This window comes from Chroicocephalus ridibundus, chromosome 9 (assembly GCF_963924245.1).
Source record: "Chroicocephalus ridibundus chromosome 9, bChrRid1.1, whole genome shotgun sequence".
NCBI lineage: Eukaryota > Metazoa > Chordata > Aves > Charadriiformes > Laridae > Chroicocephalus > Chroicocephalus ridibundus.
The window spans coordinates 35,083,585-35,106,978 of record NC_086292.1 but is presented as its reverse complement, the minus strand read 5'-3'; the positions used below and the strand labels follow the sequence as shown (position 1 = coordinate 35,106,978).

At 39.8% G+C, this 23,394-nt stretch overlaps 2 protein-coding genes and 1 long non-coding RNA gene across 11 annotated transcripts in view; 1 reads left to right on the top strand and 2 right to left on the bottom strand.

The window, feature by feature from the left end:
- Positions 1-13,758, top strand: part of TEX9 (testis expressed 9) — a 26,583-nt gene extending 12,825 nt beyond the window's left edge. The window contains exons 8-12 of one of the 5 annotated variants that reach the window (XM_063345413.1): positions 711-793; positions 3,104-3,277; positions 7,474-7,608; positions 8,083-8,217; positions 13,650-13,758. In XM_063345413.1, the coding sequence (XP_063201483.1) occupies positions 711-793; positions 3,104-3,277; positions 7,474-7,608; positions 8,083-8,217; positions 13,650-13,733 (611 nt within the window). In that variant the 3' untranslated portion in view covers positions 13,734-13,758. Of the gene's footprint in view, positions 1-710; positions 794-3,103; positions 3,278-7,473; positions 7,609-8,082; positions 8,218-9,976; positions 10,058-12,126; positions 13,368-13,649 lie in introns of those variants that run through there. The other 4 variants (XM_063345414.1, XM_063345415.1, XM_063345416.1 and 1 more) reach the window with 4 other exon arrangements.
- On the bottom strand, positions 7,130-9,981 carry LOC134520298 (uncharacterized). Its single transcript, XR_010072412.1, has 2 exons — positions 9,496-9,981; positions 7,130-7,551 (listed from the first exon to the last, which is right to left on the bottom strand). It is a non-coding gene; the product is annotated as an uncharacterized LOC134520298 (long non-coding RNA).
- Positions 13,507-23,394, bottom strand: MNS1 (meiosis specific nuclear structural 1). 5 transcript variants are annotated; one of them, XR_010072411.1, is made up of 12 exons: positions 23,286-23,394; positions 22,276-22,363; positions 20,812-20,922; positions 20,515-20,642; positions 19,561-19,663; positions 18,500-18,729; positions 17,551-17,767; positions 17,365-17,472; positions 16,521-16,778; positions 15,500-15,625; positions 15,191-15,327; positions 13,507-13,817 (listed from the first exon to the last, which is right to left on the bottom strand). XR_010072411.1 is itself a non-coding variant. In XM_063345409.1 (11 exons), exons 2-11 carry the CDS (start codon positions 22,321-22,323, stop codon positions 13,719-13,721), a joined length of 1,428 nt encoding a protein of 475 aa, XP_063201479.1. In that variant the 5' UTR covers positions 22,324-22,363; positions 23,286-23,392; the 3' UTR covers positions 13,507-13,718. The 5 variants fall into 5 exon arrangements, 4 of the variants coding, with proteins under 4 accessions (XP_063201479.1, XP_063201480.1, XP_063201482.1 ...); XM_063345409.1 differs by lacking the exon at positions 15,191-15,327 and having other exon boundaries at positions 23,286-23,392; XM_063345411.1 differs by lacking the exon at positions 13,507-13,817 and having other exon boundaries at positions 14,691-15,327.

Sequence of the window (23,394 nt, the reverse complement as noted above, 5' to 3'; positions counted from 1 at the left end):
ATGTTTTTTTCCTATGTTGCTCAACATGATCCGCGTACTGTTTCCACGCTTTGTGCCTGTGAAGTTTAGGTGTAGTTCCTTGTGAATGATCTGGGGAAACGGTGGGGAATAGGGAGTAAAAGAACATATTATTCCCAGACAGCTTGTTTTTTTATGACAGTAGTACATTTCTTAGCTGTCCAAGAGCAAGAAAGTACTTCATTTGGAAAAAACCTGATTAAATTAAATTAATTTTAAACTATTAATTGAATAATGTTAGCAGTGTACTTTAAAAAAGCATAGACTACTGTGTGGGAGGGTTATTTACCTATTAGGAGGGTTTTACAGTTTACATTTAGTTCCTTATTGTGAGCAGTTTAAAACTACTTTGGGTGTAACTACACAAATTGCAGCTACAGATTGACTGCAATGTAGACATACCCTACAAAAGTATCCAATAACTTTCAATTTTGAGAATTATGGCTCTTTTACATTTTAAAGATGTCAGGTTCAGTTGTTAAAAGGAAAAATCAATACAAAGCTTTGCCTAAGAAACTTGCAACATTTATTTAGAAATCTGAGGTTTTTATTTGCCTATTCTCTTTACTAAACAACGTAGTGTGTTTTTAAAAACAAAAAGATGAAAGTGAGTTCTTACACCAGTCTTGCTTTTTTTCTGCATTGAGTAATGAGTACTTGTGGATATTAAATGTAACTTTTTATGTTCACAGAAGCTCGAATCAGGTTTCTTAAGGTAAAGTTACGTGTTACGCAGGAAGAGCTGGATAGCGTAGTGTGTGAATGCAGGAAAAAGGTAAGAGCTGAGTTTTCTTATCTGTAGAAATGGAGTAGCTTCCCCTTTAACAAATAATCACAACACAATTGCCTCAACCTCTCCTTTTCAAGTATTAAGAACTAAGGTTCTGTTTTTTAAAATTTCCTAAGAATTTAGAGGCAAGGATAGTAATTTCTGTATAAATATGGTCTTGGTCTAAAAGCTTGTGAGATGTACTTAATGAAAAAGAATGTGAGGCAGGAAAGAACCACTGGGAACGAAGATGTGCCCCAGCTGTAGGGACACGGTGGTGCTGCAGAGTGCCCTGGCCATCACTGCTGGGAAGGAGAGCATTACCAGAGCCTGGGAAAAGGGAGGAGGGTACAGTAGCAGCCAGATACAGATTTTGGTGTAGGGAGCAAAGATGAGCGATGCCTACAGCTGGGTGATGGAGGAGTGGGATGTTAGGGCACAATAAGAAATAAAAATGCTTGAGAAATTTAGTCAGGTGCTTTGGGCATCCTGGGTGGAAAAAAAAGTGTGGAAACAGCTAGTCTGTGATCCACTTTAAGTGGAATATTGTAATCGAAACAGAAATTAGTTGTTCTCAAGATTACACTTGATGGGGAGGACTGTAGATTTTGTGCAGATCAGACTGCAGTTAAGGCATTGTTAAGCTATACTTGTATTTTACTGTTAGTGTACTACAAGTGAATTTTATGATCTGCACTGTCTTGCAATATGTTTTCCGGTGATGCTCAAACATCTCTTGAACTGTAAAACCTTAAATAGTTTGTGTCTGTCTGCCAGAGGGATCACCTCTTTTTCATGCATTTGTAATCAAGCAAGGCTTTTAAACTACCTTTCCATTTTACACAATTAGATTACTCTTAGTTGCGGTCTCTCAACTTCAGAATGCTTTTTTACACCTGTTCCCCAGGCCCAAATGTGATTATGACATTCAGAACATATAGCAAACCACCTATATGTTTTCTCTCAAGCTTTTAATTTAGAGTTAAGGAGCAGGATAATATTAAATAAGTTTTTTGAGATAGGTACTGGAGAAAATCTTTAGAAGGAATTAGACTTCAATATTTTATACCTGTGTTTTATTTCATTTTTATCAATGCAGGTGCTTCTGCATTTCAATACTTATATGCTGTGATCAGAAGAAAGTTGTTACATATAGATTTTAAAGACATTTTCAAATAAAACAGAATTTTGTCAGTAGCTATTGAACTTCATCATTCCATGCCAAAAATACTACAGAATTCAGTTACTGTAGCAGATGACAGAAGACAACCTTGTACCTATTCTTGTTCTGCTCCCATAGCGCTCTGTATGTGAATGCATAATTTTGTATACTAGTTTCTCTGGTGTGAAAATAACTTCATTACATTCAGAAGGCCACAAAAATTTCATATTGGCAAAGCTTTGAGATACATTCTGGGTTTTGTTCCAATTCACAGTCCAATTATTATAAGGAAGCAGTAAATCTGTTTTAAATATAAAGAAATGGGAGTTTCTGAGGTGCTTGCGGTCACATGAAACTTTGGGTAAAGCACGTACATTTCCCAGGTTAAAGCATGTATTCCTAGGGGCTGAGAGGGCAGGAGTGAAAGACTTGTTTTCATAGAATCTTCATTTTCTGTATGGGCCTTGATTTCTTTTTCTTAAAGAAATTAAGGGCATAATGTATCTCTGAAATAACCTACATTAGTATTCACTTACAATGTTTAAAAGGTTATAAAAGAAAAATGCCTTGAAATTATAATGCTTCATGTAAGATGTAATTGCTAGTAGGTCATGAAGCTAATACAGGATTCATTTGATGTTAAGAGAATCTTGAATTTGAATACTTGATTTATCCTGGATCATTAGAGCTTGCTTTTAAGTCAAAACCAGATAATCTCCTAAAACCTAATGGATTGATTTATCAGTAATTATATTCTCTTCTATTTCCCAGAATTTTTCTTAATTTAGCTATTCTCACAAAAATGTCACAAAATGTCTATGAGAAATTAAATGTTTTACATAGTGCTACAAGACAGTTCTAAGCAGAAGACCATAGAAAATTAAATGAGAAAAGTGTTACTGTTTTTTGAAGTATTGTCCTAACAAATTGGTGTTTTGTTTTCTTTGTCTTAGTTTTCTGTCTTAAAATTGTTGTGAAATCCATCATGAAGGATCTAAATGTTTAGAAATAACATAATTTTTTAAAGTTGTTATCTCCCTATCTGCAATATGTATATTTTACTGCCGTTTATTTACAAAACATTACTATTGCATTATCCTACTGCTTCCTTGCAATAATTGAGCTGGGTTTTTTTGCTGATTACTGTCGAACAGGATGATGAAAATCAGAATTTAAAATCTCGACTTAAAGATATGGAAGAAGAAAACACCAGACTGCAACGAACAATCAGTATGCAACGTTCTCAGACTGAAAAGTACAAAATGTTGTCTCAAGAAGCAAAAAAAAAAAGCGAAGTGTTACAACAAGAGGTCATTGCGCTAGAAAAGGTATTGCAGATATTAGTCTTATATATCTCGCAAAAGGGAAAAAGTGCATCAAATGACCATCTGTACCCTAGTTTGATAGACTCGTATCCAATGATCCCATTAGCTTTCTAATCTCTGAAAATAGTTTGAGAAATTGTATTTTTAAAGGAAGAAAGAATATATTTTGCTAATTGCTTTTCTTCTGCTTCTGTAATCATATATTTCTGTGGTTTAAAATTAAACTCTTATGTAAAAGACCCACAGTAGGTAAAACAACCTTTTCAGAAACTGCTGTCAAATTCACAAAGGAATCTTGAAAAATACAGGGATTTTTTGTTTGTTTGTTTAAATTAGAATTGTTAAAAATTACTTCTGATTATAGGAGTTTTAGTGTGAACTGTAGAACCCATCAAACATTTTATAAAAAAACCACCTGCAGTATCTTCTGGAGGTAGAGGAAAGGATGCGTCTCGGTTCTTGAAAGTGGACTGTTTGAAAACCAGCCACTCCAATTTGGATGAATCAAAATCAACCCGGCTCCCGCTGTAGGCCATATACGCAAAATTGTGTACATGCCTAGTTGTAGCAGATGGCCTGCATACACAGCTTTGTTTGTTTGGAACCTTATCTAAGAGCAGCATGTGTTTTTCTTTACTCAGAGCTAGAGAGGTTGACTTCAAAATCATGTAATACATATAGTACTGTGTACTACATGTAATATAACCAGGAGATTGTTTCACTTAAAAATTCAGGGAAAACAGAACACAACTCTGCCTAACAAAGTCTCATTATACTTCCATTAAATCATACTGTGCATTTGTATAGGCATGCTTTCATCTTAACATTATGTAGTTCTCGCATTTTAAAACAAAAATGTTCTAAATTTGTGCGTTCTTTTTCTGCAGATACTTGGAGGTTTTAAGTTCTCTTAAATAAGTCCCCTGATTGTTGATTCTGTTAGGAAGAATATTCAGTAGCAGTACTCATACTGCTCATGGCTCACAGTAAATAGGACTGAGACTTACAAAGTCATTTAGTCTATTCTACGAAACCAAGACAGGATAGATTATATCCAAACCATCCTGGACATAAGTTTAACCTGTACTTAAAGCCTTCTGTGATGGCAGTTTCCATAATTTCCTTAGGCAGTCTATGCTGGTTCTTGGACAGTCACAGCTAGAAAGTTTATCTCAGTATTTAGGAGATGTCCATTGTGATTAAAAGTTTATTCACTTCTGCTCTACAGGTACCATATCCAAAATATGGTCACTTTCCTCACTTGTCTTTGCTCTGGATCTGCCATCCTCAGCTGCTTGAATTATTCCTAATAGGTTGTGTTTTCTAGAATTTCTCAAGGTTACTGATCAGACATAATCATGACAAATAGTGGTAGTTCTTTACAATACTGAGAAGGCAAAAAAGGCAGGTAAATGTAATGAATAGTTCTCTGCTAATTCAGAAGTTATTTTACATATTTTTTCTGGTATTAAAAATTACCTAACTGCCAAAGATATGCATTTAAAAATAATTTTTCAGTAATTGCTTACATCTCCTATGGATTTAGCAGTCTGCAAACTGTTTTATTCTTCAGGTATGAAGTATTCTTCAACATTATATAACTAACATAGTTGTAGATTAATTCTAGGCATATCTTTAAAAAAATTTCCTGTAAACACAGGCCTGAATTTGTACTGCTGTGCTGCCAAACTCTCAAGACTTGTACTTTCAGTGTAGAGAAGGTTTTCTGTATAGTTGAGGTAGCACAAATGTAACCTCTGATTTTTTGGCTTTTACTGCTTTTGTTGATATTTCTGTTGCAACATAAATGGTAGAAGAATAAAGTTGTGATACATGCTTTCCCAAGCTTCCTTAGATTTTCAACAATTTACACAATTTCATTAATCCCCCAGCTACTTTTTTTTTTGGTATGTGCCTAGGCAAAGATGCTCACCTAGTTTTCACAATTTACCTGAAACGTGGTAATTAGTTTGTTATTTTTACATTTCATTCTTTTGGTGTTTGGTCTCTGTGAACGTTTCTGCTGGAACACTCACATCAGGCAGCAGCTGAATTCTGATGCTCCCCAAAACTTCTATCCTTTTCTTTCCAGCATTCCTCTTTAGTTGATATAATAAATGGTATCAGCGCTCCTGTCCTTTTTCACCACCTGTCTATATGAACATTCCTTCCTCCATGTTCTCTCTCACTGGTTAATTCAGTCTAGCTATAATGCTGGCTAAAGGTCAGGGAAACACCAAACCTGTGTTCTTATTCCTTTTAAGGCTTTGTGCAGGGGTTTTCTAATTTGCCTTGAGGAAGGGCTTGATGTTAAGCAAACATTATCTCACAAATGTTTTTGGGGGTGGACAGGTGTTGCTGGGCTTTCTAAAGATAGAGAGGCTGTGTATGCTTGCTCGTGTGAGGAAAGCAAGCCAGCTGGGAGGGTTACTCCTAGATGAGCTCCCTGGTATCACACCCCCTGCCGATATTGAAGTGCCTCAGCTGAGCCAGAACAGTGGAGAAAATCCAGAGATGGAAATGGGATGCAGTTTTAGAACATAGTAGGTTTTTTCCCCCCTTAGAGAAACATTATATGGGAAAATTAATCCAGCTTTTACTTAAAGTATTGAAGAACTGGCAGAAACCTTACCTACTTACAAAATAAAATACTTATTTCAGGCATTTTTAAGATGAAAAACTTGAAGTTGAATATATTTAACAATATACCCTCACTGGATGACTTGCAAAAACATCCTTGCTAAGGTATTATGTGTGACAATGTATGTCCAAAAGCCCTAAAAAAATTATTAGAATTCTTTCATTAAATGATATCATTAACTGATGTGTAATTTGCATTGCATGCAGACTTGTTTTTTTCTATCATTAAATGCTTGAAAGGCTAGATTTTCATATTAATGCAGAATAAAATACTTAGCACGAAAGATTTAGCTGACCCTATTCACAGCTCCATCATCGTGACACCAGATGACACACAGGTTCCAGGGAGGGGCTCCGCTGCCCCACCAGCCAGGCTCTTACCCAGCTTTTTTTAAAGAATCAATCAGATGGACAGGTCAGCAACAAAATAAAAACATTGAAGCAATATCTATTTTTGTGACGTCTGAGAGTAGGCACATTCACCAATAAAATTCTGGAGGAATCTGTTTTCCTCGTCCATTTTGGAGAAGATTCAAAGCTTCACAGAAATACCTGTTCCAACCATAACATCTTTGCTGCCTACACTAGTCAATTAGTAAGTATTTCTTGGATGAGTGATGTGGAAATTAGAAGTAACCACCACAAGAGCTGGTACGGAACTGAGGAAATAGAACACTTACTGAGAAATAAGGCAGCCTGAGGGTAAAAGGTTAACAACAAGCCCCTTCTCTATGCTGATTTAGTTAAAAGAATCTTTCTGTGCCCTAAAAATTTTATAGTCCTTTAAAGAGTAGTCTATTTCTTTTTCACAAATGACAAGATGTGCTCTTTCTGCCAGAATTGTTTATTTCTTCTACTTTGTCTTTTATCTGTATTCCCTGATCTTTAGTCTCATTATTCTGCTCCTCATCTTGGTCTCTTTTTCTCATTTCCCCACTCACAGTGCTATGAAATACTATCACCAGAGATAAGAGGGAACTGGTTTGATCGTTGCCATAAACACTTACTTGATGAGCTATTTTCTGCTAGATGAAATAGTTACTACCCTCGGCCATCTTCAGTAAGCTGTTTTAACATTTTATTGGTAATGGCATGTAGTAATCTCTGGGGAAAAGAGGTAGAAGGAACCGGTGGGAAGAAGCAGCTGGGAATACTAACCACCCTTCCAAACTCTGCCACAGAGTGGACATACTGACATTTTTTTTTCTCTTCTCTTCTTCTCTTCTCTTCTCTGCTGAGCATCTGCAGATGCTTAGGTTTTTCAGGCATCTGAGGCTTTTCACGCAATCCTGTGGTCTGACATGGTGACATCCACACTTATTCTGAGAGAAGTTTAAAACAAAGATGAGAAAAATCCCTTTTCAAGATTTCAAAGGAGAAGGGAATATTTTAACAGTGGAATTAATGGTCTTTGAGGCAGATTCTATCTGCAGGCCAAAGTAGTCCTCAGACTCTTAAGTTTTCAAGGGTGAGACCTGCTGTAAATGTGTTGTCTATATGGGATTCATTAAAATACCATTATTCACAATGTCTGTTTTTGTCCTTTGCTTCTTAAATAGGACTTGGAGAATCTAAAGCGTGTACAAAAGCAGGCCACAACCAGTCAGAGTGCAATAGAGGTTCGCTTAAACAGGGCCCTGGAAGAAACAGAAAGGTATAAAGTGGAGCTGAATAAACTGAAGCAAAGTACCAAGGTACGGTGGCTTTGGGAAATGAGTTCCAGCCTGTAATCGCTCAGGAATGCTAGAATGAGACAAAAGGTTCGATCAGTTTGGAAGTGTTGTGTATCTTACAGACAGTCCCAAAATTAACTTAGAGCAAGTCACCGAAGGGTTTGATAAGTTATCTCGGATGACACCACTGCAACTCAGGCAGGAGGAAGAAAGGTACAGAATGAAGCTTTTCTGATTTTCCCCATTTGTGTGAAAGTTAGGCGTGTTAAGAAAAAGGGAGAAACACACCTACACACCTAATATGTACACAGGCAAACCATGAGTTTTTCTTTTCTTTTTTTAAGTTTTGTTGTGGGAATATTTTGATTAATCCCATTTCTTTTCTGAAATGTCACGTGTGGCTACTGTTTGTCATTTTGTTCTGTAATGCCTAGTATCATTGGTTAAAGCACCACTTTTACAGATAATGCATTTCTCCTTTTCTTCCCATGGTAGGATGTAGCTAACCAAGAACTCAAAACAATTGAAGAATTAAAAACAGAAAACAAGAAACTGCAGAAACAAAAAGGAGAGCTAATGACAGGTTTTAAAAAGCAGTTGAAGTTAATTGATATTTTAAAGAGACAAAAGGTAAGGACCAGAGTACTGTTACATTTCAGTTAACAACCTCCAGCTAAACCGTGTGTTGTCAAGTAAGGGCATCATGTAAACCAGAGCCCCAAGGCTGGGAAGTGTCAATGCAAGTGAGCAGCCTCCTCATGTTTATTAGTGCATATTGCTTACATTTTGCTGTATAGCAAAGGCTGATCTTCTTTTGAATTGACTCCATTCCTAACTTCGAATGTAGCCTGTCACGGTGAAGGATTGCTACTGACAAGCTTTAGGACGAGAATATCTGTTTGTCCAAAAACAAATACTGTTGAGGTAGTAACAGCAACTCCCTTTGGTGCTGTATCAGTTGAATCACTTTTAGCACGTGAAATATTTTTTTAGTTTCCGCCCCCCAGCATATTACTTGCCATATCAGCAGCTGTAACAGCATGTCCTCTCAGGAGTCAGCCACTACATTTGAGACCTACCTTCTTCCTGGGTTCTCAGACTGTTTCCTTCTCTATTAACACCGTGCCTTTTTGTTTCTATTCTGAGGTGTTCTACACATGTACAGTTCTGCCCAGGTGCAATCTCCTTGTGTGTCAAAAAAAAAAAAGAAAAAAAAGAGAGAGTACTTATCCTAGGTGTGAATTTGCTAGACTGAAGGAGGGGAGTTGATCTCCATTCTTTTGTAATTCCTGAAATACCACACATACTTTGAATCACACACAATGTAGTAACATCTGCATGGCTGCCTGGGTGTTCCATCCACACTGCACTTGCAGCTAAACTTATTTTGAAAGTCATTTGATTCTACATTCATTTCCTATCTCCCTCAGGGCATGAAAGGGAGGGCGGGGGCTACTGCCTTTCAGTTTCTTTAGCAGCTGAAGCTGAAATTGAATAGGGGATAGGTAGTAAATACTTACTGACAATTCATGCTGAACAATTAGTGATTCAGCTTTCCTAGAAAGGTGTTGTAGTGAAAAGTGGATTAATACTTCAGATAGAATATAGCTAAAAATGTATTTAACTGTCCTATTTGATAAAGCTGTAGTGATGTCCCAAAAAGGAGGGACGTGGAAAGAGAAACCTCAGACACTGCAGAATGGGTAAATACCTTACATTTTGCAAAATACAGTTTCAGTATAGACCTGTCAAATGAGCTTTGATGGTACAAACTGAAAGAACCTGTGAGTTTACATGGAAGCAAATGAAAGTGAGAGGATTGTGTTCTAAGGGATGTTGCCCAAATCAAACAATTTTCCACTTACTGATGCATTTAGGTCTTATAGTTCCATCACACCTTTCACTTACCAAATACTTGGGATTGCATGCATTGTATCAGTTTTCTTTCTGAGGCTGCACAAGACATGTATGGAGCGATGGGCTTCACAATTGTCTAGGTAGGAGCTTAGTGGTTCACCTCTAATTGCTTACTCCGCTGAATCTAATGGGATTCATTCTGGGATGGAGTTCACATGCTTCTTTTTCGCGCTGTCAAACCAAAGCTGTAAGAGAGCAAAAGCAAGCAGTGTGTGGTGACTTGTTGAGCAGAAGCAGCTTAGAAGGGCCAGCCTTTGAGATAAGAAAACAGAACATTTCATTTGCCCTTTGAGTGCTGCAGTGATCACCAGACATTTTGTAAACACTCTTGAGGCTGTTGAGCCCCCCCGGAGGCAGCATAGTTCTGTATGAAGTGGCAACTTCATGTAACAAAATACACATACTTAGCCTAAGAACTGGGAATTGCGATATGGAAATACACCCTTGAATCTGGAATACCTCTCCAACACAGGACAAAGGAGGATCGGTAATTGGAGGAAGAGGATTTCCAGTGGAAGAGGATTTTTTCTGGCAGTAACAGGATGCAGAGGAGATCTTGGGGATTCATCTAACAGAAACAGGGCTAGCTTAGCCTTTGGCTGGCATTTCTAGCTCTTCAAGTTTATTTTGAGACTGAAAAAAATACAGCATTCACTCAAAATATACCCTGTATGTGAGGTTGCTTATGGTCCTCTGGAACAGGAATTCACTGCTACGGGTGTCAAAGAGCAGTATTTCTGTTGGGCTGTCACCCAAAACCATAGCCTCAGATAAACTTCACAAAACTTCATTAAATATATTTTAGAAAAATTATTAATACTGTATCAGAACTGCAGATAGTAGAGGCAAGCCACTTACCTTTTCTTATACAAAATGTTATTTACTCACAAAAGGAGGATGTTCTTTCAGAAGAGGCTATGACCGGAAGGACCTGAAAGAGAACGGTGCTAACACTGCCTTTTAGAGCTTCCGGCAGAAGGCCCAGGGGAAGGGCAGCTAAACCTCACATGTGCTCAGTACATTGATTACATACATGTTTATACATGATTACATACATGTAATCACCTGAAGAACTTCATGGCTTATTCACACAAGCCTTTTGTTGAATGAATGAGGAAGACCTCATTTGGGCCATTTGTGTAGTATTTATGTGGCAGATTCAGATGCACGTAGCAGGTGCAGCTAGTCTGAAGGTGAAGATATGCTACCCCGTGAAGAACGATAGAGGAGAAAAATCCCCAAAAGGTATTAAATATCAGTAGTAGGATGAGTTGCAGCTGGCAGCAAATAGTTGCTGGTGTTCAGTTGGTCTCTTCAGACCATACTCTGCTTGCCTTGAGAGAGAATTTAATAGAAAATATTCATTTTAAAAGGGATTAAGTCTGAGCTTTACAGAGCTGGAGGGTGTTAAACTGCCTGTGGGAGCTGCAATACACTTTGTTGTCCTTTTGAACTGACAATATGTCTATAGATAAATAAAAAACAGATTCCTTGTAGACACAAGTAGTTTGCTGTTCTTCAAAATGTAACCATTTCATTGAAATTTTTAGTAAAAACTATTTAGCTGGGACACATTCCTTTCCACTTTGAATGATGACAGGTAAAGAGATTATACCCCGGTGTGGGGATAAGGACGTGTGGCAGCACTGTGACCTCTGCTGGGACACCAGCTGGAACCCAGGGAGCTTCAGGGCTTTCCAGCTGCTGCGCCTTTTTGCTTGGTAGTGCTCTGCAAATACGCTGACCATTTAGTACTTGTTTTCTCATCAAACCTTGATGACCCTGATGACAGTTTTCCAAGCAACTGCATTATTTGAAGAGAAAACAGCCTTGTTACATGTTAAAAAGTTCTGTTTGTTCCTTTCAGTGTTCCATTTAAAGTAATGTGCTATATCCTATGTAGTAGAAATACAAATTCAGATTACTCTACAATTTTTAAACATATACACAGGTACACATGTGGGGGTGTGTGTCTGTATGTATGTGCCATAATGGACGGTAGATATGTGGTGTGACACATGGCAACACATGCTACCGGTGGTCAGCTCCAGGTTCTCATGTAGTGTAGTTACTCTTTGTGTTATGCTGATAGTTAATTTTTAACAGTGTTATACTATTTTGTTAAAATCTTCATTAAACATTAAATCACACATATTAGAGGTGCTAGCACACTGAATCTTAATGATGTATTTGGTTTGTAATAGCTTTAAAGTTAAGCTGTATATTGATCAGCTTGAAAGAATGTATACCACTTCACTTCTACCCGTTCTTTAGAGGTCACAAGAGTTGTCAGATTTTCAGTAATTTCCATGCCTCATTAAAACTGAGATATTTTTAAAGCAATGCAAGGAACTAAGAAAAGCTATTGGTCCTGTTTTACTAGAGCTGAAGTTGCAACGTTTAGCATAAATTTCTCATGTTATCTCTAAACTGTAAGTTTTTGCAGAAAAATATAAATAGCAGCTTCAGCTTAAACAGGTGAACATCCATCAAAACCATAGTACGAAAAACCAGAATGATTGGAAGCCCCTTTCAGCTATCCCAATTATATAGGACTTTGAATTGCTAATTCACATTATTTTACCTTCTGCTCTTAATTTATTATTCTTTTCCTTTTTTAAGATGCACATTGAAGCTGCTAAGATGCTTTCTTTTACTGAAGAGGAATTCATGAAAGCTCTTGAGTGGGGAAATTATTGATTCCATAAAAAGACAACTTCTGCTTGAAATACAAGTCAGATGTTACATTATTTTGGCACTGTATATGAATGCTTGTTAATAATAATAGTTGATAACTGTATATGCCAATGAACTGATTTTGTTGGTTTTGCTTGTGTTTAAATTGTTTAACTTTTATAAGCCTGATAGCTTATGTTGTGATATCATATGACATACAAATCTTTACTGAAGTTTCAGGCCAAACTGTCCTTCTGTAATGAGCAGAGAAGCACAGACTGTGCAAGGAATATTCCAATAAGTGAACTTTGGTATCAGTTTACTCTGTTCCAGCATTTAAAACTATACCTTATCTAAAGTAATATTCAGTCCACAGAAGTCAGGGTTTAGTCTCAGAAAGTTCCTCATTGCAACAGAAATAAATTAACCAGTGATCCAGTTGAGAAGAAAATGTCATGTCCTTTTTAAAACACGTGGTTGGAAAATTGGCCTTCTCTGTTCTCTGTAACAGATCTCCCCTCAACGCTGACTGGTCTGGCATCTAATTTAAGCACCAATAGCTCTTTCATAGAAAAGTTCATAACTTGTTTTAGCTTTTACATCTGACACCCTTGGCTGGCAAATACATACACGAGACTTGCCCCTCACTATCCAGATCGGCTCCGCAATCTAATACAGTTGTATTGTTTTAAATTGCTACTTTATTTAGTCAAGGTGAAAATACTAAATCTTTCCCTGGTCATTAGCTGCTGCTTCGGGATACAGTCAAGGAGGGAGGGCTCCCTATTCATAGGTGCTCTACAAGCATTACATCCTTCAGCATTTCATTATGTCTTTATAATTAAAGTTTGAGTGTAGATGAGCTGAGCAGAACACCGATGAACAGGAGCGATAAAAGCCTGTGCTGCTTGCCTGAACCTTTGTCAAACCTCGGCTGTTCCAATGGATTCATCCCTCAGTCATTGAATAGGAACATAGCACATAAATAGTAAGTTTCTACACTGAAACAAAGGTACAAACGGTGATTCTGACCTCAAAATGGAAAAAAAGTCTCTGCTTAGATCCTCCTAGCAAAGTAACGTGAACTAACAGTGAAACAAGTAACTCAAACATACCCTTTTGAGATGAGACAAACTACAGTTAGATTAGTATTTTTATAGTGTAATGCCAGGGCAGATGAGCCTTTCAATTAAAACTAGAAACAGTGCATTAAGCGAATCTTGTAGTCCATACTGAAATAAACACGTGAATTTACACTAGCTTAGGTTTCTGCAGAATTGCTGCAGAAAACATTTCTAACATTGCTGCATCACTGACTGAGAATAATTGAGAAATCTGTGACAGTTTATTGATGAAAAAAGCAAGTACAACACACAAGTGAATAAAACTAGCTGCTCATCAGTTCGCAGCTCCAGTGTTAAAGTGGAGATGTTTTATGATACTAAAAAGGAATTACTCCCTGTTAACAGCAAATGGAAGTTTTCGTTAGAAATCAGATGACACCTAGTGGCAAACCAGGAGACAAGATGGGGGAAGCTTCAGCTCTCTTCTGAAAATGCATTGCCTCTTCTCTTCTGGTAAGCCAAACGAAATTCCTCTCCGAGCATGTTAATGTCATCTTCATCTTTGATAATGCCCTGCAATAAGGGGAAACACACACATGTCAGAAGGCAAACCAAAGTAGAGCAATTATGGATGTCTGAAATTTTCTATGGAAGTGAATGTAACAGCTTATATCCGTGGTACCGGTGTTACCTTTAAAACAAACAGCCCTGAAAACGGTCACAAAACTTCTGACAGAGGAGTTTCAAATTGGTGGTTTTGTTCTTCATGCAGATGATGAGAAGCCCGTAAAGATTCTGACATGAGCATTATACAAAAGGCAACATTTATCTGCCTTCCCTTCCTAATAAAAGTGATGACAGTCAGCACAGCACAGGTGCACGTTTAGTTAAAATCGAGCAACTGCACTGAAGAGAGGCATCAGCTGGGGCAGGGCTCTGTCTCCACCTTCAGTTCTGTTGAAATGAGCTCATACAAAAATAATTATTTTTGGAAATCAACTGATACTGAACAACTTAAACAGAAACTGTGTTTTGGGGAAGGGAAGCAGGGGAACCCAGAAATTTAAATCTCTTAACTATTTCTAAATTAATTTTAGGGCTAAAAATGTGTATGACCCACAGAACATAACTTGCAGCATTTAGAAAATAAAATAAAATTACAAATTGCATTTATCTTGGAGACTTTAGAATTAGGTAGCACGTTTCTATTTAAGCATTTTGAGTGAAATAACATGACATATGCCCACGCGATTCAGACACAGAGTTGAAGCAGAGAAAAGAACAAAGTAGAACATCGATACCATGGAAGAGGTGTGAGCCTTGGACACTGAAGTAGCCAAGACTTCCTACAACAGTAAAGTCAAACCAGAAAACTATGTCACAGTATTGCCAATTTGAGTTATCCTTTAATAAAATCTACATTAGAAAATAACTCATGCACTCCAAATTTTACAAATTCATGCACCCAATTAGCATATTAATATTTGAATAAAAATTATACCCTGCTACATTTACAGTGTTTTCCAGGATTGCAGAAAAGAATTTCTTTAAATAGTTGGATAATTCCTTCCCAACAGTAAATGCATTTGTACATCCTTAAAGCAGCTCTCCGTTCATTTGTGTACCATCAGGTGACCTTTCCAGTTTTGAAATGCAATACAAAAATAATTTGTAGTTTATTCCTATTATAATAATTGCTTCCATCTTTTTAACTTTTAAAAACACCAGGATGAACAGATTGAGCTTTGAAATGCTTCTGTAAGCACTGCACTTTATTGTACTGCAACAGAGACGCGGCCTCATTTCCATGGTAACAGAAGACTTAGAAGGCAGGCAACACTCTTAAGAAATTTCTCCCAAAACCCCAACTGAGAAATTTGGTGGAAATGGGGTTTAAGATATGGTGGAGCCCTTTCCAGCTAAAAAAGCACTGCTTTAGAACTTACAGTCCATATCCCAAAAACTGGATGCGCAAAGCACTGTGGAATCTTTCAGCAAGTTCTGTACTTATATCAATATGTCAAGATTGCGGTAGAGCCCAAAGCCCCTCATAAAAAAGGTATTCTTGTAGATTGCTTCCCAACTCAAAAAGAAAAAAAGAAAAAAGGAGAAGGTGAGCACAGAAGAGCTGACGCAATAAGGGCACTCGCTAACTGCAGGAATTTACACAGTTCTGCAAATTCACCTTAAATTATCCAAAAGAAAACTGATTTAGGGAACAAACATTTAAAGCATTTAAAATACAATTCACTTACTCGAGGAAGATAACCCAGTAATTTCGACGCATGCTCTTTCAGGAGTTTCTGTCTCTCTTCTTCAACAATTGCACGGATGTTTTCTTGTCTTCTCTCCTCTAACTGTCTTTCTTCAAGTTCACGCTCCTACAAGAAACAAACAAGTTTCCATAACCATTCAGTTTCAGCTCTGGGAACATTTGTTTTCACCAATATCCACCATAGTACAAACAGTAAAGTTTTTTAGCAGACTAAATTTTGAACTTCCACTTAATTAACTCCTGGTCATAGGAAATTCATTTGAAAAGGATGGAGAAGTGTATGTAAAAAAACCCACAACACACTGTTTAAACACTACACATTTGGGAACTAGAAAAAAATCTCAGACAAAAGAGAAGACTGAATGGCAAGACATAGGGCTAGTCTGTTAGGCAGGTGTTCAGTCTCGTACTAGAAGCCCTTTTAAAGGTGGTTAAGTGAAGTTCCGGTTCCTTCCTGGCTGTCAGACAACTCAGTCTACTCCTGCCCTACTGTTCTAACCCAGGGAAAGGAGAACAGGCAGGTATTCTCAGGCTGATAGCTAGAAATTGCAATTCACATTACACACGCGATTTATACCCTATAAACAGGTCAAAAAACTGCAGTATAGGATTCCACGACTTGTTTTCAGTTTACGCCTCTGCTTCCTCAGATGATAATTTGAGAGACTTAATCTAAATCAAGGCTGGACTTCCCCTTCTCAGTCATCATCCTCAGTGCTGAACTGGACAAGGGTTGTGTCGCTGATCCCACCGCTCTTGAAGAGAGCTCTGCAGGCAGACAGCGCTCCAGGGACGTTGCTGAGTCCAGCCTCCTGAGCTACAAAAAAAGTTAGCTCTAAACAGACTTTTTCCTTGTTGGCAAACCAGAACAAAGGCCTGCTTCCCCCAGCACGTTTCTCTGCAATTCCCCTGTAACAGCAGCCTTGTCACTTAGGACAGCAGAATCATCCTCATATTGAAACAATTTGGCTCAAACCAAAGGCAAAAGTGAGAATTCTTACTTTATCGGCAATAAACTGTTTCTGACGGTCTTCAATAAGTTTTTCCACAGCCCTTCTGTGTTCAAGCTGTTTCATTCTTCGTTTCTGAGCATTCATCTGCTCAATGTGATCGTCCTCTGCAAACTTGGCCAACATCTGTTGTCTGAAGGCTTCTTCCTCTTCTCGCATGGCTTGTCGCAGTATGTTCTTTAAAGCAAACTGCTCTTCATATGTTTGCCTTAAGTTGAGGCGTTGCCTTATTCTCTTTTCAATTTCTGCCTATGAAGGAAATTCAACAAAATGCTCTATCACTGAACATACTTTGGAAAATTTTGATCATCTCCAGCCAACCTGCACCATTTATCTTGGAATCAATTCACTGTAGCTGTTACCTTCTAGCATAAGGAACTGGAGCAAATGCTCCAGTCCATGAACAACCCTGCCAGAACTGTTAGAGGGAAAGGAGTAGAAACAGGAGTTACTTGGCCTCTGAAGAGCGTCCTCAGATGCAGAAGGAATTGCACGTGGGACACACTCTCACCAACTCTTTTTTCAGCATCACAACTCCAGTGACACTTTCCAAAGACTGAAGGAGCGCTGCTCCATCACAAAGACATCAGGAGAAGCAAAAGGACAGAGGAAGAGTATGGAAAATGCTGCCCCTGCATGCAATTTATTACTTATTGTCTATTAGTATTGTCTTAACAGCTTATGCGCAGCTGCACATAACAGACAGACGACACATGAAAAACCTGGTATCTGACAAGTACCAAAATACCCACGTATGTACCTGCAGGAGAAGTCCAGGGACAGTGAAATATTCCCCCACCCAAAGGTCCTACTTCAGATACCGGCCACCACTTACCATCTCCTTCTTCCTTTCTGTCTCCGCTTGCTCTTCCAGATACAGCTCCTGGCGGATTTGTTCCAGTTCTTCACGCTTCTGTTGTTCTCTTTCCAAATTTTGGGCAATCTGTTACAAGAAGGAAGGATTTCTAAACGAAAGACGAGAACGTACAATGATTTTTTCTACAATCTCAATTTTTGATACCATGCTTTGAACTCTTTGTTTTTTCTCCTCAGTGTCTCGAACTTTAGCCATCCAGTCTTCTTCTCTTTGTCGCTGAATGTTGGCAAACTCCATAATTTTCCTATTTTCTTCTTCCATCTCTTCCTGTTTCTTTCTCCTCCAGTTAGCTTGTTCTTTTTTAAATTCCTCGATATATGCCTGAGTTGCTCTCATTTTATCTAACTTCAGTTGTCTTTCCCTGTAGAAGATGGAAAAAAATGTTTGAATATTTAACATACTGCAGAGTAACATTAAACAGACGATATGCCCACCATTAACAATATATTCCAGAGACTAAGATTTAAATGACTCTCCTTACCCATTCAGCTGGAAAATAGGTGTCTAAATTGAAAATACATATTAATGAATTGCCCCCAAAAGGGAATCTCGTGTCTAACACCTTTCTTCAGGAGGACAGACTGTACACAGAGGTACTCCTGCTACTCCATTTGATACACGCTCCATTGAAATAGGAAGAAGGAAACCCGGTAGCCCAATGGCATGAGGATCTCCTAAACATTTTGTTTCACTAAACTCTTCCCTCCCCCCCCGCGCTGCCCTCAGAACCTCCTTTCCTATCCCTGGACACATGACAGGCAACAACACGTCCCACAGAGGGGCAGGGACACGAGGCGAGGCGGAAACGTGTGAAAGACGGGCATTTCCAGCACGATGGGCCCAATGCAAGCGCTCCCTGTAATACGCTGGATCCCATATTTGGGGGACGAGGACAAGACTGACTGGAATGACAAGAACATTCAGACATTTAAACAGCAAAATGCAAGTCAGTCTCTTATTAGTAAAATGTGACCAAGGAAAATAAAATGGGCCTTAGTCTGCAAAATAAATGCTTACAAATTAGTTTGCTATACAGAATTATATGAGTTGTTTTGTTTTAAATTAATAAATAATAAAAATCAAAATAACTAACATTTGATCTTCCGCATAGATCTTTCTTACAATTTCATCGATCATGAGTTTCTCGCTTAGAAACTCTTCGTAAGCATCCTGCTTCTTCCTCTCTTGCTCCTCAAGCTGTTTCTCCAGTTCTTGCTGATACATTATTTTCTCCTTGTTTCGCCTCAGTTTGGCAGAACTTTCCTCTTTTATTAGCCTTTCGTACTCTTCCTTCATCTTTTGGGCTATTTCAGCCTCACGTTTCTATAAGGGGAAAAAAAGCAATGCAGGATTTCTTTTTATTCCCACTAATACAACTTGTAGTGAAAAAATACATAGTATAAAAGGAATTATATACTGCATTACAAAAACGGAATGTTTTTCACCTCAATCTATAAATATAGCGACTTAACATGCTTAATAGCTTAATTCAGTAGGTAGAACCCTTGGAGAGAACACTCAATAGCTGAACAACTTGAGGAGGAAGCTGTGTATTGGATGCAGACACAGGAGCCAAATTAGCTCACACCAGCTAATGACGGGAATGTGGTTTAACTGTGTCAAACACCCTCAAAGGCATTGTCTTTATAGCAATTTGCGTAAACTGAATTTTCTATAAGACATTAATATAATCAGAATCACCTACCTGGTTGCCGATATTATTCTACACATAAATAAAAGTTCACAATTCTTTCTAAAGTTATCCAGATACATGTTGAATAATAGTAAGAACATTTCCAACAATCTGCTTCTGAGGTAAGGATTCACCACAAGAAGCACAACACATACAAAGTGTATCACAGTTTTAACTTGGATAAATATTACATAACTGGTAAAATAAAAAACCATCTTCATTCATACAGCTAAATTCATTACCACTTTGATTGCAATGGCAAAGTAAGCCTTTTTCTTATGGCTGGTTATTACCGACTAGTTAGTCCTTCATAACACAAAACATATTTTCAATTAACACTGAATGTCTAAACCTAACAGTATTTTAGATAAAAAGGCCAGCTTCAATGGAAAAATTTTCAGCACAACCCCCAGGGAGATTTACAGCGTTCCGGTGCTGGGATGCGCTGTGAAGCTAATTACCATTTTCTCATACTGTATAGCTTCTTTTTCAGCAATCTGGGCAGCTCGCTCCTTATTCATATAAGCTGATTTTAGCTTTTTTTCTAACTCTCGAAGTTCAAGACTGGGAAAAAAAAGACGACATTTATCCTATTACAAGGAAGTAAGTACCTATAGGAAAAAAATTAAAGTTTCCATCAATATTTAAACCCACAATTAAGAAAAAGTATTTTTCAGGGAAACCCCCAATTTTAGATTAAAAAAATATTGCTCTAGTAAAAAAGCAGAAAAAGAAAACAAAACCTGTTTAAAACCAAGAGTTATCTATATTTGTACATATGCTATCAATAGTTTTGCATGCTTTACATCTAGCTATACGATGTATACGTATGCTTATAGATATGTGTATGTAGATATGTGTACAGCTATATATAAGCATATATTCAAAATGGAATTTCGTGAATCATTGTTTTACTGACAAAATTTACCTAAAATTAACTTTTTATCAAACCCTGATATAAAAACAAATAACTCTTCCTTCCAGGTAAGATTCATTCCTGCTTCTGCTACAACTTTCACAAAGTCTGTGCTGTCTGTGCTTACCCTACACCCCCCACCAGCCTCCTGCACTGGTCCCCCCGAGCACAGCATTCTCCCAGGCGTTTCACAAAATCTACCTTTTCCTATGTTTTTTTTTCCAGTTAGGATCTTCTCTGCTGCACAAATTCAAAAAAGTTAAAGCTTGTTCTAAAAAATAAATTACGCATCTGCTTTTAGGATGCTAAAGCTTCCTCTCCGTTGCCTGAAAACACCTCGCGCTACAGCCTCACTGCCTCTGGGGGTCTGTCGCAAACCTGATCCGGAAAAATAACGACCGAGCAGGAGGCGGACAACCGGATACTTTTATAAATACAGGTTTCAGCGTCGGGGCTGGCTTACAGCCGGTTAAACGAAGCGAAATTCGGGCAGCGTTACCTGTTCTCTCTCACTTGTTGCCTCATCTTCTCCTGGGTCAGCCTCTGGCGGCTCAGCCTGCCCAGCTCTGCCGCCAGCGCCTCCTCCCGCTCCCGCCGCGCCGCTCTGACCCTTCGCGCCTCTTCCTCCTGCTCACAGCGAGACCCTTCCCGCACCGCGCACCCTCGCACGCGGGCAAAGCGCAAGGCCGCGGGGCCAGCGGGCCATTTGTAAAGGAGGAAGCTTGGGAAAGGTGAAGCCCGGCGGCGCCGGCTCCCTCCGCTCCGCCCGCCCGCACAGCCCCGCCGCCGCCCTTACCCGCAGCACGGCCTCCTCCAGCCGCCGCTCCTGTTCCAGCGCGGCGCGCAGCCGCCCGGCCCGCAGCCGCCCGCCGCGCTCCTCCGCCGCCGCCGCCAGCTCCGTGGACGCCTGCGGGGACGGGAGAGAGGCGCTGCCGCCGGGGCCCGCCGCCGCCGGGGCCCGCTCCCCGGCCCGGGCCCCGCTCCCCTCCTCACCATGCCGGAGCCGCGGCGCCGCGCTACCATGGCAACGAGCGGGGCGGGCAGGCGGAAGGGGAGGGGAACTGCTTTTAACTTCCGGGAATCCCGCCGCGCTGATTGGCCGAGCGGGCCGTGTGATGTCATGCCTTCTCCTACGTCACAGGGGGGGGTGAGCGCCATTTTGCGGAGAGCGGCGCCGTGGCTGGTTGCAGGGACACGCGTAGTCAGCAAAATAGCTTCAGAACGCATCGGTTCAAGAGCGTTCCTCCGGGTGCGACTTTAAGTTACTGCACTTGGCTCGTCCGCAATCGCAAGACCCGGGTGGCAGCAATTAATGAGGAATTTCTCTCCTTGATGACCCCAAGGGAGGGCGTCGGGCCGGCTGCAAAAGGCAACCCCGGCGCTTGGTTGTCGCGCAGGGCGCGGAGCGCACGGCCCGCTCCAGGGGTGCTCCGGAGGGCCGCGCTCCGGGCTGGCGTCCGCTTCCCCGCTTTCACCACTTTTCTCACCTTTATTTTCGTTTCTGCATAGTTGAAACTGAGGACGTTTAAGCTTATTTGAAGCGGTATTTAAAATTCATTAACATCACCTACTTTATAAAATCAATTAAAATGAATAAGGCTTAAGAGAACACCCCTTAGAATTCAGTACAAAGAAGTCCGCGTGTTTCTGTTGTTTTTATTGCTCCTGTGCTAGATGTGTCAGTATCTATATATCCCATCTATCCATACATTATGGGATGAGAATACTCATTATTTTAAATAAGTTCCCACTCTTTTATAAAAATCACTCAAATTAGTGGACTCCTTTCTGAAGCTTTGATTATTCTTTACACTTTTCATGAGAAAAAGTGTGTTCCCACAATGCTTGGGGGGTGAGAAGCAAAGCACAGGAGACGCTGTCCTTAACTGCACCGATACAAGCAGAGAGAGAGGAGACAGAAAAAGATCATAAATTTTCCCTACGTCTTTCCAAGTGGTGTAACCACTACAGCTCTCAAAAAAAAAATTAAAAATTGAACAGTAGGCAAGGAAACATGTAAATGTCAAAAACTTTATCCTCTCCCCCCACGTGATTCCAAGGTGTTGGTTTAGGAAGAAGGAAGCTTTTAACGACACTGTCAGAGCACTGACGCTGCTCGAGGATTGGAGGTGGCTTTGGGGAGCTAAAGGTGCAAAAGATAGTTTTGCTGCCCCTTCTTAGGAAACAGCTGTGTGCCTCACTGGAAATAAATGGAATTTTCTTTCTTACCAAAGAAAATGACAAAACCAGGTTCTCTCACCTCACTTCTGGAAATAACAGCGAATAACCTTCCACTGTAAAGTTTCATCTTCGCTCACATGATGGTCTCAATTTGGAGCAGCAGCACTCTAAAACGAGAACAGACGCATCCTACCTTCAGTCAGCCTCCAGGACAGCAAGGCATTCAGACGGAAATGTGGGAGTAAAAATGCTTAAAAACCCCACACATATATCAGAGACCAACAAGTCCATTGCACAAAGTTCTTTTTAAAATTAAGAGGTGGCTTGTATTTGCATGTAAATAGTATTTGCGAGCAGCGTATCTCTCACAGAAGGGACAGGGCACAGAACTAATATCCAGTTAGATCCCACAGGGAAAATATTTGGAGGTTTCCAGTCCGCGGTGCCTCATTGTTCTTGTATTTCCCATACATTCCAGATTTGCTGCAGTGTGTTTAAAATGCAAAGAAGAAAAAAAAATGCAAACAGAGATTTTTTTTTTTATCCTCAATACCTTTTGGCAGTCTGCACTCAGAAAACTCTCACCTTTAATGCCCTGATTGGTTTCCGCAGCATAAATTAAGGCACAGGGACAGTTCGGTGAACATTCTGTGTGTGCAGATTTCCAAAGAAAGGCAAGTAAGCTTTCAGCGTAGAGAACCCCACGTAGAGAACAGGGAGAGGAAAATACCCCAGGAAATACCCAATATACCCTTGCCCTGCTCTTTCCATTAAATGGAATAATTAAAGACGTGCCCCATTAAAGTGGCACTGACCGCACCTCCCTCTTTGGACACCCACAAACTGCTGGGGGTGCCGGCACGTGGGCAGCGCAGCGGCACCTGGGCAAGCGCGCGCCCTGTGCCCTCCCCATGCATCCCGTGCTCCTCACCACGGTCATCGCAGCTGGACGATCCGCCTCCAGCTGTGGGGGAAGCATCGGCTTTTCCCACTCCTCCTGGTCACAGACGGTCGCTGCGCCATGGAGGGGCCTCCCTCATACAGTCTTATTTGAGAAGAAATCAAGCACCGTGTTGAAAACAGACCTACCTCTTCCTCACGTCAAAAAGCAGATCTCCTTGGTGGCACCAACTGATTTCGCAGTTAAAGAATTAAGAATTTTACGCTGGCAGAACAGAGTTCAGCCCAGGCAGAATTG